Source organism: Dendrobates tinctorius, unplaced genomic scaffold, assembly GCF_039654945.1.
Source record: "Dendrobates tinctorius isolate UK_male_01 unplaced genomic scaffold, ASM3965494v1 ptg000342l, whole genome shotgun sequence".
Classification (NCBI taxonomy): domain Eukaryota; kingdom Metazoa; phylum Chordata; class Amphibia; order Anura; family Dendrobatidae; genus Dendrobates; species Dendrobates tinctorius.
Genome location: NW_027362008.1, coordinates 1,164,623 through 1,177,178, shown reverse-complemented (window position 1 = coordinate 1,177,178; position 12,556 = coordinate 1,164,623). Strand labels below are relative to the sequence as shown.

The 12,556-nt window shown below is 47.5% G+C and overlaps 1 protein-coding gene across 1 annotated transcript in view; it reads right to left on the bottom strand.

Moving 5' to 3' along the window:
• The window catches only part of LOC141074920 (uncharacterized), a 254,130-nt gene that overhangs the window by 27,992 nt on the left and 213,582 nt on the right, over window positions 1-12,556 (bottom strand). Inside the window, exons 8-10 of the mRNA XM_073562232.1 lie at window positions 4,295-4,373; window positions 4,107-4,204; window positions 3,868-3,985 (exon numbers count right to left, since the gene is read on the bottom strand). Coding sequence (XP_073418333.1) covers window positions 3,868-3,985; window positions 4,107-4,204; window positions 4,295-4,373 — 295 coding nt within the window. The remainder of the gene's footprint in view (window positions 1-3,867; window positions 3,986-4,106; window positions 4,205-4,294; window positions 4,374-12,556) is intronic.

Sequence of the window (12,556 nt, the reverse complement as noted above, 5' to 3'; positions counted from 1 at the left end):
CAGCAGATGTAGACCAACCCTGACTGTTCACATTTCCACAAATTTGTGTTCACATCAGCAGCAGAAGCAACACTAAAGTTATCACAGAGTGCAGTGATGTGACATTATCACACTAAACAATGCAATATCACCGAGTCTGTACAGTCTGCGATTGGGGTGCAAAAGACCTTGGAGATCCATGACTTGTTCATCTTGATGAAAGTTAGGCGGTCAACACTTTCAGGGGACAGCCGTATGCGCTTATCCGTCAGGACACCACCAGCTGCGCTGAAGACTTTCTTAGAAAAGTAATGGCGACTGGGTAATTGGTACTGGGGACTGCGACGGCCATCAACTTTCAGAAACCATCTGTATCTTCCAGGCGGAAAGGCGGCATTTCCGTGGCCAACAGATTGGAGTTGATGGAGTTCAACCTCTTAGCTTTGTCGTGCATAGGAGGAAACAATCGTTTACGTGACCAAAACTGTGGAATCTTGGGCTGACTTCAAGGCTGAGAGAGGGCGGAGTACAGTGAACCGGACAACCTGCTGAACCATGAGAGAGGTGCAGGCGGAGATGTTACAGTGAATTGAGAAAGTTGTGGTGTGCTCGTTCTCTGAGATCGGTCAAAACAGCAGGCATGTCCGCTTCCGTTACAGCTGATGGCGGGTTCTTAGCGTGACTAGAGTGGGTAAAGAACCCGAGGTTCTGCGGTCAAAGACCTGCACCTCAATAGTTGGCACGGTAACAGAGGAGGAGGAAGAAGCAGGAGATGCGATTGATGGGGCGACTGATGGTGGTTGGGGTCCACTGGTCTGCATTTTTGCACAGTGGGATTCCCACACTAAGGCTATGTGCCCACGCTAGCGTTTTTAAACGCTCAGGAAAAGGATCCCCTTTCCCAGAAAACGCGCGGAAAAAGACGCGCGTTTCTTGCGCGTTTTTTGACACGTTTTTGACGCGTTTTTTGACACGCGATTTCTGGGAACATTGGGGATGGCTAAAAACGCTCAGCTATGCAGAAAATAATGTGCATGCTGCGTTTTTAGCCGCTAAGCGATTCCTGAGCGGTTAAAAACGCATGCATTGGCACAAAAAGCCAAAAACGCATGCAAATGAATTAGAAGCATCTTGTAAGCATTTCTGCAGCTTCTGAGCCGGCACAAACGCTGCGGAAACGCTTACAAAAATGCAACGTGGGCACACAGCCTAAAGCATGTTGATTGCGCATGTGAAGGTTCATATATGTAGTAGTCAAATTATTGCACTTTTTACCTCGGCTCAGTACTTTTTCATAGTTGGCAGATTACGTGAATTGACTCATCCTTTGAGGTCAAAAAAGGCCCAGGCTAGGCAACCCTTGTCATCGTCATCCCTGCGAGCTGCAGACCCGCGGACACTGCTGGTCAGAGGTATAGTTGTAGCTGAGGATGTATTGCTCGTTGTAGCTGCATCACTGTGTCTGTGACATACGGCGCAACATAACCTCCTCGTCTTCCTCCTCAGATGACCTACTCAGCTGTGTGCCTCTATGTTCATGCCAACTGGGATCTAACACTTCGTCCTCATCATCCTCTGTGTTATCACATTCCTCACCCTTGGAGTAACCCTCCTCATCTTCTTGCCCTGACAGCACAGTACAGTCTGCGTGAGCATCAGATATCTGAGTCTCATCAGGATCACCTCCCCCCAGGGGTTAATGTCTGATGACGAGGGTCAGGATGCTGTTCGGACAGTACTTCGTCCTGCCCCGAATAAAAGCTAAAAAAATTTTGGGCATCAGTGCAGATTTCCTCCTCTTGACTCTGTGAAGCTTTTGAGTACACTTATGATGACCATGGCATAGAATGTGTGAACAGCTCTTCAGACTGACCCATCTGGGGTTCCGTACAGTCAGTTGTATGGATGGAGCGTTGGGACGCGGGGGGAAAGCAAGGGGAATTTGGGTGCCACATTTGTGGCCTGTACTGGGTGTGATGTTGAGGTGGAAGAAGAGGAGGAGAGGATAGGACGTGACGTTACTTCACTGGTGCTTTCACAAACATTACCACCTGCCCCATGTACACCTTGAACACCAAGCCTAACTCCCCTTCCACCACGGCCTCGCTTTTTCCCAGTCATGTTGCTCAGGTTGTGTGGTAGGAGCTCAGTATTAGCAATAAAAAATTAGATTTTAAACTCTACACCACCTATGAAAACAGATAAATTTCAGTGCCAGTAAATTTCAATTATTAAGTATATTTTTTTAGTGGTTGTTCTAACCAAGGTATATAATTTTGGTCTCTTCACATCTTTAATGCATTCATACTATGCATTTCCCTCCTTTTTTGGAGGTTCATTGCCCTGTCTTTTTTTTCATCTTATCACTGTCTTTTATTTTATTGTTTATAAATAAATATTTATTTTTTAAAATTAATCATTTCGATTTTGAATCACTTCTCGTCTAGAGGCTACTAACCTCAAAAGACCAGGCTGATGTATTTGGGTTCTTGAAGTGTCTAACAATTACTGACTTTTGGACATAGATGAAGTAGTGCCCATATATTGTAGAGCCCCGTACATTGCAGTGGCCACTACACTGTAGTGCCCTGTACATTCTAGTGCCCCATATATTGCAGTGCCCAGTACGTTTTAGTGCCCTGTTCGTTGTAGTGTCCAGTACACTGCAGTGACCGTACACTGTATTGCCCAGTACATTGTAGGGCTCAGTACATTGTAGGGCTCATAAACTGTAGTACCCAGTAAATTATGCCCAGTACCTTGTAGTGCCTGTACATTGTAGTGCCCGTACATTATGCCCAGTTTGTGCTTTTGGAAATAAACACCCTGTAATTTAAGGAGTCTCTACTTGGTACAGAAAATGCCAAACATTTGGACGCAAACTGCGGTTTAGGCACATTGTGGGGCTAAGGAGGAGGGGGTATTTGGATCTGGGAGTGCAGACTTTGATTAATTTCTTTTGGTAGGAGCCACGCCACTTTTCAAGATCCTTTGTGCTACCAGCAATGTGGAAGCCTCTATAGTTCAATTAACAGATGACGGACCTGATTGGGGACTTGCATTATTTTGTGAATTGAGATGAAGCTTTTATTGGGAACATTTTACATAACATTTGAGATCACAGTTATCCTGCACTCTACGCTGAGCACTTACTAAGGGGTTTCCATCGAAATCGCTGAATGACATTCAGATGAAACCCCTGTGGGATCCATTCACTATAATGAGGCAGCAGAGTGACTCTGGACTCAGTCTGGCCTTTGTTCAGCAGTGTCCTTTTCAGAAGTGCACAAAACTGCGCTTTTATACACGCTGGACACTGCCGGATCAAAAGCACAGGCGGCGCCCACAGTGTCTCCATCTGCCTCATTACAGGGAATTTTCCACCTCAGGTTCCGTCTGAATCACTAGCTCAGTCATTTACATGGCAGCACGGGACTTGTGTAAGAAAAACATGGAAGGATGGAACGAATATTAACAAAGGTAAAGGAAAACTAAATCTGTGCTTCCTAAATCATTAAGAAGAGGTGTGAAGGCGGCCCTGTTATTCATCAATGCACCGCCAGACTCTGTACAGGAGCAGCCGCACCATCACCGGACGCTTCTGCTGTGATGTGGACAGCGGATAAAGCTTCACTGCACCAGAGACTCCACGATATCACACATCAGTCATCATCATTATCATGACACGCCGGTGATCATTATCATCATGACACGCTGGTCGTCGTCGTCATCATCATGACACGCCGGTCATCATCATGACACGCAGGTCATCATCATCATGACACACAGGTCATCATCATCATCATGCATCAGTCATCATCATCATTTTGCGCCGATCATCTCCATCACACGCCGGCCATCATCATCACACCAGTAATTATTACATACCTGTGGAAACATCTACCGGAATCTCCTCCTTCCCATCACCCACACATGGCTGATCCCCCCTCGTCATCTCTTCTTCTTCTGTCTCATCCTTCACTTTATTCTTAGTTGGATCTTCCTCCTGATATATCAGATGTAACAATCAGCACAATACAAGAAACCACCAAAATCTGTGACATCTATGACCTCGATCAGAAATGTCCCCCATATACAGATCCGGCACAGGGCTAAGCGCCGTCTACCTGATGATCCTCCGGGATGTTGTGCTTCTCCTCTGGACAGTCCTGGGAATACAGAGGGCGGGGACATCTCTCTGGTGGATTTCTCCTCCTGGATTCATCTGTAGGAATAGATTGTGTCATGTGATGATGAGATGATGGGAGTAGTAGAAGGTGACCACAGAACAGACATGACAGTCTCCCCTCCTCACCCTGCTGACCGGCCCATATAGCGATCGCCTCTTCTGCTCCATGTATAACCTCAACCTTAATATCAATCAGATCTTCACCCTAAAAAGAAAAATGTAAGATGAGCTCAGGTCCCATCACTTCATGGTCAGATGTTGTGGGGGCTTCAGTGTCATCTACCTGATGATCCCCTTGGATGTTGTGATTCTCCTCTGGACAGTCCTGGGGACACAGAGGACGGGGACATCTCTCTGGTGGATTTCTCCTCCTGGATCCATCTGTGGAGACACACAGACTGAATACATGACCTGCCGTGTATCTGTCTATATATGAGACACGTCTCTCAGATCCGGTAATTCTAGGTTTATGTATCAGGGACTAAATTACATTGTTGTGGTCCTCACCACTGGTACCGAGGTCCCAGCACATTGTGAGCCCCAAGTATGAAGTGATAATCAGTGAGACCAAAGCCTAATGCTCTCTGCTCTGCACTCGGAGGATGAGGACCCTGAGGAGAGGGACAGAGAAGACCCTCGTCAGTCAGATGGAAGAGCCACACTAAGAAACACAACTTCTCCAAGTTTCCCTCCACCAGGAATGGAACCACAGAGGAGCGGGAGAAAGCTCCACATTTCTAGCCAGCGGTTTCTTCTCTCCTAATTCACCACGTTATGGAGATTTGGGGAAGGACGGTTACCATTTACCAGTGATCGTTTTCTGAGAGATCATGAGGTCACCATGAGGACACGGCCTCCCTCCTGGACAGGATCCTCTGGGATCACTAAGAGGAGAGAACCTGCCGTCCTCCTATTAGAAGACGAGTTACTGTGCTTTTATTCCTCTTTAAAGAGAGATAAATCTCAATATAAACACAAAGATAAGCAGAAAGTGTGCGGAAAGTTCTCAATTTGTCTCTGAAGGAGGAGAGTGCACGTACAGATAATGGATGCAGTCACAGCGTTCGGGAGGACGGTGTTCTGGGGAGCACCTGGTGTGCAGCGGTTAGTGCCTATCAATGTGTAGAAAGGACATATAAAGAGCAGGAGCCGGGGTCATGGGCGCTGACTGATGTACACGGGGAGCCAAGGAGAGATTGTCTGGGCAGATTCCACAGAAAAGCCCCATAACACATATTCTACTGAACAAACATCCCTTTACGGGAGACTTACACTGATTATTACCATCATTGTGCGGCCCGATGTCCCTGCAGGGCCAACACCTGCGTCACCATCCCACCTATATCGTACTGATCAGACCCCATGTAGAGGAAGAGCGGACCCCCTGACATTTTGCTGTCATTAAGCCCTTGAGGCTAGGACCCCCGTCCCATGCATTCTGACGTCATGTGATAAGGCTCATTAACCCCTTCCTGATATCTCGTGTTCATGCATGGAGGATGCCAGGTGCGCCTATGAGGCGAGAGCTTTGATTGCTGCTGTTTAAATGGAACTATCAGGCTGTCAGCAGCAGTGAAGTGGTTAAAGGGAACCTGTCATATAAAACAACACTATTAACTGCAGATATGGGGTTAACCTGCAGATTAATAACATACTGAACCTGCCCGGTGTCAGCACTGAGAGCCCCGCTGCCAGGAGGAAATGAACTTTAGTCCCACTCGGCAGCTTTCGACTTCTGGTCATGGCTTTTCGGCCGGAGCAGCTACAGTCACCAATCAGTGTACAGAGAGCAGCGGCTGTTAACACGGCCCCGGCACTGACTGACAGCCAGCTCAGCATTAGAGCCGGCTATGACCGCCTTTGGCTTCCAGAACACCCCTGTCTCTGCCACCAAGGTTTCACTATAAAGCCCGGTATGAATAGGATCTCAGGTGTAATCCTCATTAGTTTTATTTGTCTCCAAAAATGAGAAAAAAAAAAAGTATAAACACATTTGTCATTGTCACGTCAGGTTTTATCTCACACGGTAAACGACAAAAGAAAAAAAACATCAAAGACATGAAGAACATAAAAATGTAACAAAAACACAACGATCAAAAGATCACAGGTGCCCCAAAATGGTCCCATAAAAGGTCAGCGCGCTGTTCTAGAAGAGAAGCCGTCACACAGGCAGGTAACAGAAGATGAAGTGATGGCTGGCAGGGAAAGGCCTGACATTAGAACCCCTTAGTGACAAGACAATGTTTACAATTCTGACCACTGTCCCTTTATGAGGTAACAACTCTGGAGCTTCCATGGATCCCGGTGATTCTGAGATTGTTTTTCTCGTGACATATTGGGCTTCATGTCAGTGCTGAAATATATTCGATATAACTTGCGTTTATTCATTAAAAAAAGTAAATTTGGAAAAAAATTTGAAATTTAGCAATTTTCAAACTTTTAATTTTTGTACCCTTAAATCAGAGTCAGATCACACAAAATAGTTAATAAATAACATTTCCCACATGTCTACTTTACATCAGCTCAATCATGGAAACACTAGATGGATGCAGCAATGTCACGATGGGGGCAGGCTTTGCAGCGTTGAGAATCTCGCCCCCCATGTGCTCACCCACCTATCCTCTCTCTCTCCCCCCATGTGCCCACCCACCTATCCACTCTCTCTCTCTCCCCATGTGCTGACTTCTCCCGTCTGTGCTCTCTTCTTTGACCTGTCTACCCCATGTGCTGTCCCCCTTGTCTGCTGTCTCTCTCCCTCCTGTGCTGTGTTCTCCCCTCATGTGCTGTCCCGTTTGAGCTGTCTCCCCCTTTGTTCTGTCTGTCTCACCCCTGTGCGCTTTCTCTCTCCCCCGTCTGCAGTCTCCTCCTCTCATGTCATCTCTTGTTTGACCTGTGTACCCCATCACTAAACAGTCAGTGCACAGCATGTCAGGAGGAATTTCTATTTAAAGGGGTTTTCCCACAACTGACATTACAGCAGGGATCACAGAGGATACATTTTGTGAGGTAAAATATTGTTTAAAAACAGTCAGTGAAATCTTTTACCTCACAAAATGAATCCTCTATGATCCCCTGCTGTAATGTCAGTATTGTTATTTGCTTCCTCCCCTGCCCAGGAGATGTGGTATGCTCCATACAAGGTCAGACACAGACAATTATTAAAATGAACTTTCGTTTGTGGGAAAACCCCTTTAATGTGATCGGCTTCCTCTGCCTGTAGACACGTTGCGCATCTGCCGCCGGGATCAGCCAAAGGATTCACTGCGCATGCACGGAATTCGCGCAGGCGCAGTGCGACGGTGTTCCGCTAGTGGTACCGCACAAGAGGCTGCGTGAGTGTGGGAGTGTTTGTGTGGTGCGTACGGTGTATAAAGTGTGTGTGGTGCGACGGTGTTCCGCTAGTGGTACCGCGCAATAGGTTGGTACTAGCAGCAGTTTCCATATTGAGACACCCATCACTTGGGTGTCCTAATATGGCGGTCGGTGAACTTCCTCCGCTTGGAATTCTGGGATATGGTGACATCTGGACAGAAGAGGAAATTAAAACATTACAAGGCAATTATATAAATAGATAATATTTTTGATTATGAAGTTAAAAGGGTTAAAAGTTGACCCAAGCTGGTGCGGCGGTTGTGCTCTGTGGTGTGGGGGGCTCAGCTGGCAATTTGTGAAAGCCCAGAGGCCCCCACAGATCCATTGCTGCAATTCGGTGGCCTCCGGGAAAATGGCCACTGGGGGCGGCGCATGCTCAGATCGAGATCTCGGCACCGAGATCTCGGAAGACGAGATCTCGCTGCTGAGAACTGAATCTGAGCATGTGCCGCCCCCATTTTCCCGGAGGCCACCGCATCGCAGCATTGGATCTGCGGGGGCTTCCAGGCTTTCACAAATGCCGGTGGAGCCCCGCCGCACCACCGCTGCACCACCGTCGAATTGGTTGCAAAATGCCAGCGGAGCCCCGCCGCATCACCACCACACTTGTCGCAAAATGCCGGCAGAGCCCCGTTGCCGAACCTATCTCAAAATGCCGGCGGAGCCCCCCGAAACACAGAGCACCATCGCCGGGATTTTCCAGAGGCCACTGCACCAGCCTGGACCACCGAACAACCCCTGTGACCACGCTCTCCTGTGACCATTCCTCCACCTGCGCCGATCCCCCCCGGGGTAAGCTGAATTCAGACTGTAAGATGGACCCCCATTTGATACAATATTTTTTTTGCCTTATTTTCCTTCTGAAAATTTGGGGTGCGTCTTATAGTCTGAAAAAATATGGTAACATTTCACTTTTTTCACAAAAAATTTACTTTAGACTAAAACTTTATTTTCACAAGGGTATCGTGAAAATTGACCACAAAATTCATTGTGCGATTTCTCCTGAGTACAAAGATATCCCTTATGTGGGGGAAATGCACTGTTTAGGTGCATGGCAAGGCTCAGAAGGGAGGAAGCACCGTTTTGACTTTTTGAACACAAAATTGGCTGGAATCAATGGCGGGCACCATATCGTATTTGGAGACCCCCTCATGTACCTAAACAGTGGAAACCCCCCAATTATAACTCCAACCCTAACACAGCCCTAAACGCAATCCTAACTGTTGTGAATTCACTTTCTGGCCTACCTCTGGTTGCTGGTGAAGGTAGTGGAGATGGTTGTATTGACAGAGGGGTCGCGAGTTCTCTTTCTGGGCTCCCTCTGGTGGTTACAGGAGGTAATGGAGCTGATCTAATTAACACCTGATAATGAGGAGGACGATTGGACATTGGGAGTTTCTGACTGGATTTAAGACAGCCGACTCCCTCTAGCCCTGCTGGTGATTTTTTCCTGCCTCCTGAGGTCTTAGTTTCCAGCTCAGTCCCTGCATGCTCAAGCTAAGTGTTCTTAGGCTATTGTTCACATTTGATTTGGTTTTGTCTATTTCAGTTTTGTGTGGTCAGCCAGCCCCGGCTGGGGCTGTTGAATTTCCATCCGTATGTTACTGTTTGTGCCAGTTTGTTTTTGTCCCTTATTAGATTGGCCTCTCTTTGCTCTGTTTTCAGAATATACCAGAGTGCTGATATAGTGGGCGAAGTCTAGTGACTTCAGTATTTCTTCTATCAGACGTGCTGGGCATTTTTTGCAGGGTTTTTTGCGTGATTGCAGACAGTGTCTCTCCTTTCCTGCCTTGTCTAGTCAGTGTGGGCTCCATCGTTTGCTCAGCCTATTTTCCTACCTGCGTTTGTGTTTTCATCTTGTCTCACCGACAATATATGTTGGGGGCTGCCTATTGCTTTGGGGTCTGCTCTGGGGCAGTTTAGATTTCCCCTTTCTTGCTTTAGGTTTAGTTAGCTCTCCGGCTGTGTTGAGGCGTCTAGCATCATCGTAGGTACGCTCCACGGCTACTGCTAGTTGTGTGGATAGGATCAGGGGTCTGCAATCCGCAAAGTTACCAACCTCTCTGGTTTTCTGTGGCTTAGTTTGGTCTTGCTTTCCTCCTCCTCGGTGACCCAAACATAACACCTAACCCCAACACACCCCTAACCCTAAGGCTATTTGCGCACGTTGAGTATCTGCTTGCAGAAATTTCTGCAAGGTTTCTGCATCTCTTGGCAGCAAAAACAGATTAAAAAAACACATTTTACTGCGATTTTGGGTACGTTTTTGCATGCAATTTTGTACAACAATGAATACATTTTTGAGCTAAATATATTTTTTTTAAAATTTTGTGCTATAATTTCTTGGTTCAACACCACCTTTTTCACACTGATGCAGCAACATCAGGGTAATGGGATTAGTGCTTGGTGTCAAGAGCTGTCATTGACACCTAGCCCTAGGATTAGTAATGAAAAGGTGTCACCCCGACACTCTCATTACTAAGTCAATAAGTAAACACAAACACATACACAAACCCACACATACATTGTCACCTGCCTATGTAGGAGCATTAACAGAATGAACATACATAGGCTGTAACCAAATAGCAACTCTTAATTTAAAGGAAAAAAATGAAAAAAAATTACGTGGGCTTCTGAGTAATTTTCAGAACCAGCAGAGGGAAAGCCGATGGCTGATGTTAATATTCTGGGAAGGAGCCAATAGCCATAAAGGTTCCCAAGCTATTAATATCAGCTCACAGCTGTTTGCTTAGCCTTTACTGGCTAGTTTACAGAGGAACCTCCAGAAAAAGGTCCCCCCCAAAAAAAATCTAACCAGCAAAGGCTAGGCAGCCCGCTGAGGGCTGATATTAATAGCCTAGGAAGGGGCCATAGATATTGCCCCCATTACTAATGCCATAGTGATATTATAAAAATACAGACATCCTGTCAGGCACACTGCACTGCACTTGCTCACTGAGCCAGTGCGTGTGTCCTGAGTAAAGCGAACTGTGCTCAAAGATACCTGTGGAGCGGACAGCAGCCGAGTAGGTGCGTACTTCAGAACAGCAGGACCTGAAGCACGTGACTGCTGGGGGCGTGGCCTAAACTCCAGAGAGCTAGGAGCTGCAAGAGAACTCCTAGCAGGGTAACTGCGAGACAAAGTTACCAAGGGGCATAGACAGGGAGGATAGTCAGGACGTAGCCAATGAGTCATACACAGAGATAGCTGCAAGGTACAAGAGGGTCGAGCAGAGAGTAGTCAGATCACAGGCAATTAGTCATACATAGGAAGAGTAGCGAAGTACAGAATCAACAGGCAAACTCACAACAGGGAACAGAACCGGGTCAGAACCATATAAACAAGCTATAACAACGAACAGGCACAGGCACACAGAGGTCACCACACTCGGCCAAAGGCAAAAGTATAACTGACAGGGATTGGAGCTTCCCAGGGGTTTAAGAAGCTCTCCCAGAACCAAAAAGAGGCCACAATCATTAACCCCAGGTGGGCAGGTCAAAACCTGCACTGAGCTCCAGACATTAACCCGACGTGCAGCTCAAAAACCTTCACTGGGATCATGACAGTACCCCCCTCTCAACGGGGGGTCCTCTGGACCCCCAGGCTTCCCCGGGTACTTGGCATGGAAAGCCCGAACCAGGCGATCTGCATGTACAGAGCAAGCAGGGACCCATGAGCGCTCCTCTGATCCATATCCCTTCCAGTGGACCAGGTACTGCAAAGAGCGGTGCACCCGCCGAGAGTCCACAATATGTCCTACCTCATACTCCAACTGACCCTTACCAGCACTGGAGGAACAACAGGCTCGGAGTCCTCTTTGACAGACCCTACGGATTTCAACAGAGATTTATGGAACACATTGGATATTTTTAAGGAGGCGGGGAGACGCAACCTATATGCCACTGGGTTGACTATCTCCATAATCTCGTACGGACCAATGAACTTTGGTCCCAATTTAGCTGATGGTACCTTCAAGTTGATGCTACGTGTGGAAAGCCAAACCTTCTCTCCCACCTGAAACGTCTCCCGAGGCTCTCTTTTTGTCAGCAAAATATTTGTACCTCCCCTGGGCCCGAGAGATATTACGCTGGACTTCAGCCCAGAGGATTTTAACTGTTGAACGGACCCCTCTGGACAACCGGAATCCACCCGTGAAAACTCCCCAGAATGCGGATTGAACCCATAGCTAATCAGGAATGGGGACATGTTGGTGGACTGACTCACCCGGTTGTTAAAAGCGAATTCCACCAACGGTAACGCATCACACCAATCCTCCTGTCTGGCGGAGGTCAGACACCTGAGAATTTGTTCCAGGGATTGATTGGTGCGTTCTGTCTGACCATTACTTTCCGGGTGATATGCCGATGAGAAGGAGAGTGAGATGCCCAATTTCATACAGAACGCCCTCCAAAATTTGGCCACAAACTGCACACCTCTGTCAGACACAACATTCAGGGGTACCCCATGCAATCAGACCACATGCTGCACAAACAACCTAGACAATGTTTCTGCTGAGGGTAATGCTGCCAAGGGAATGAAATGGGCCTGTTTAGAAAACCTATCCACCACCACCCAGATCACGGTATTGCCCCTGGAAGGTGGAAGGCCAGTAATAAAATCCATGGATTAGATGAGTCCATGGCCTATCAGGAACCGGTATGAGTTCCCCAGCCGGCCGGTTATGCGAGCTTTTGGAACGGGCACACACACCACAAGCAGAAAGAAATTTCTTGACATCGTACCTTAGTGAAGGCCACCAAAAACCCCTGGCTACTGCCTCTCCAGTGGCCGTGATACCTGGATGAGCACTCAACCTAGACTCATGAAACTCCTGCAGAAGTCTAGGCTGCAATAAATCTGGAACAAACAATTTATCCCCTGGCCTGGTTGCCGGAGCTAGGGCCTGAGCCCTTAGAATTTCTTGTTCCTACTCAGATGAGACCCCCACCACTACCACCCCTGGGGGAAGAACGGAGGATGGCTGCTCGAGGGGAGACACCGGTCAAAACTTCTGG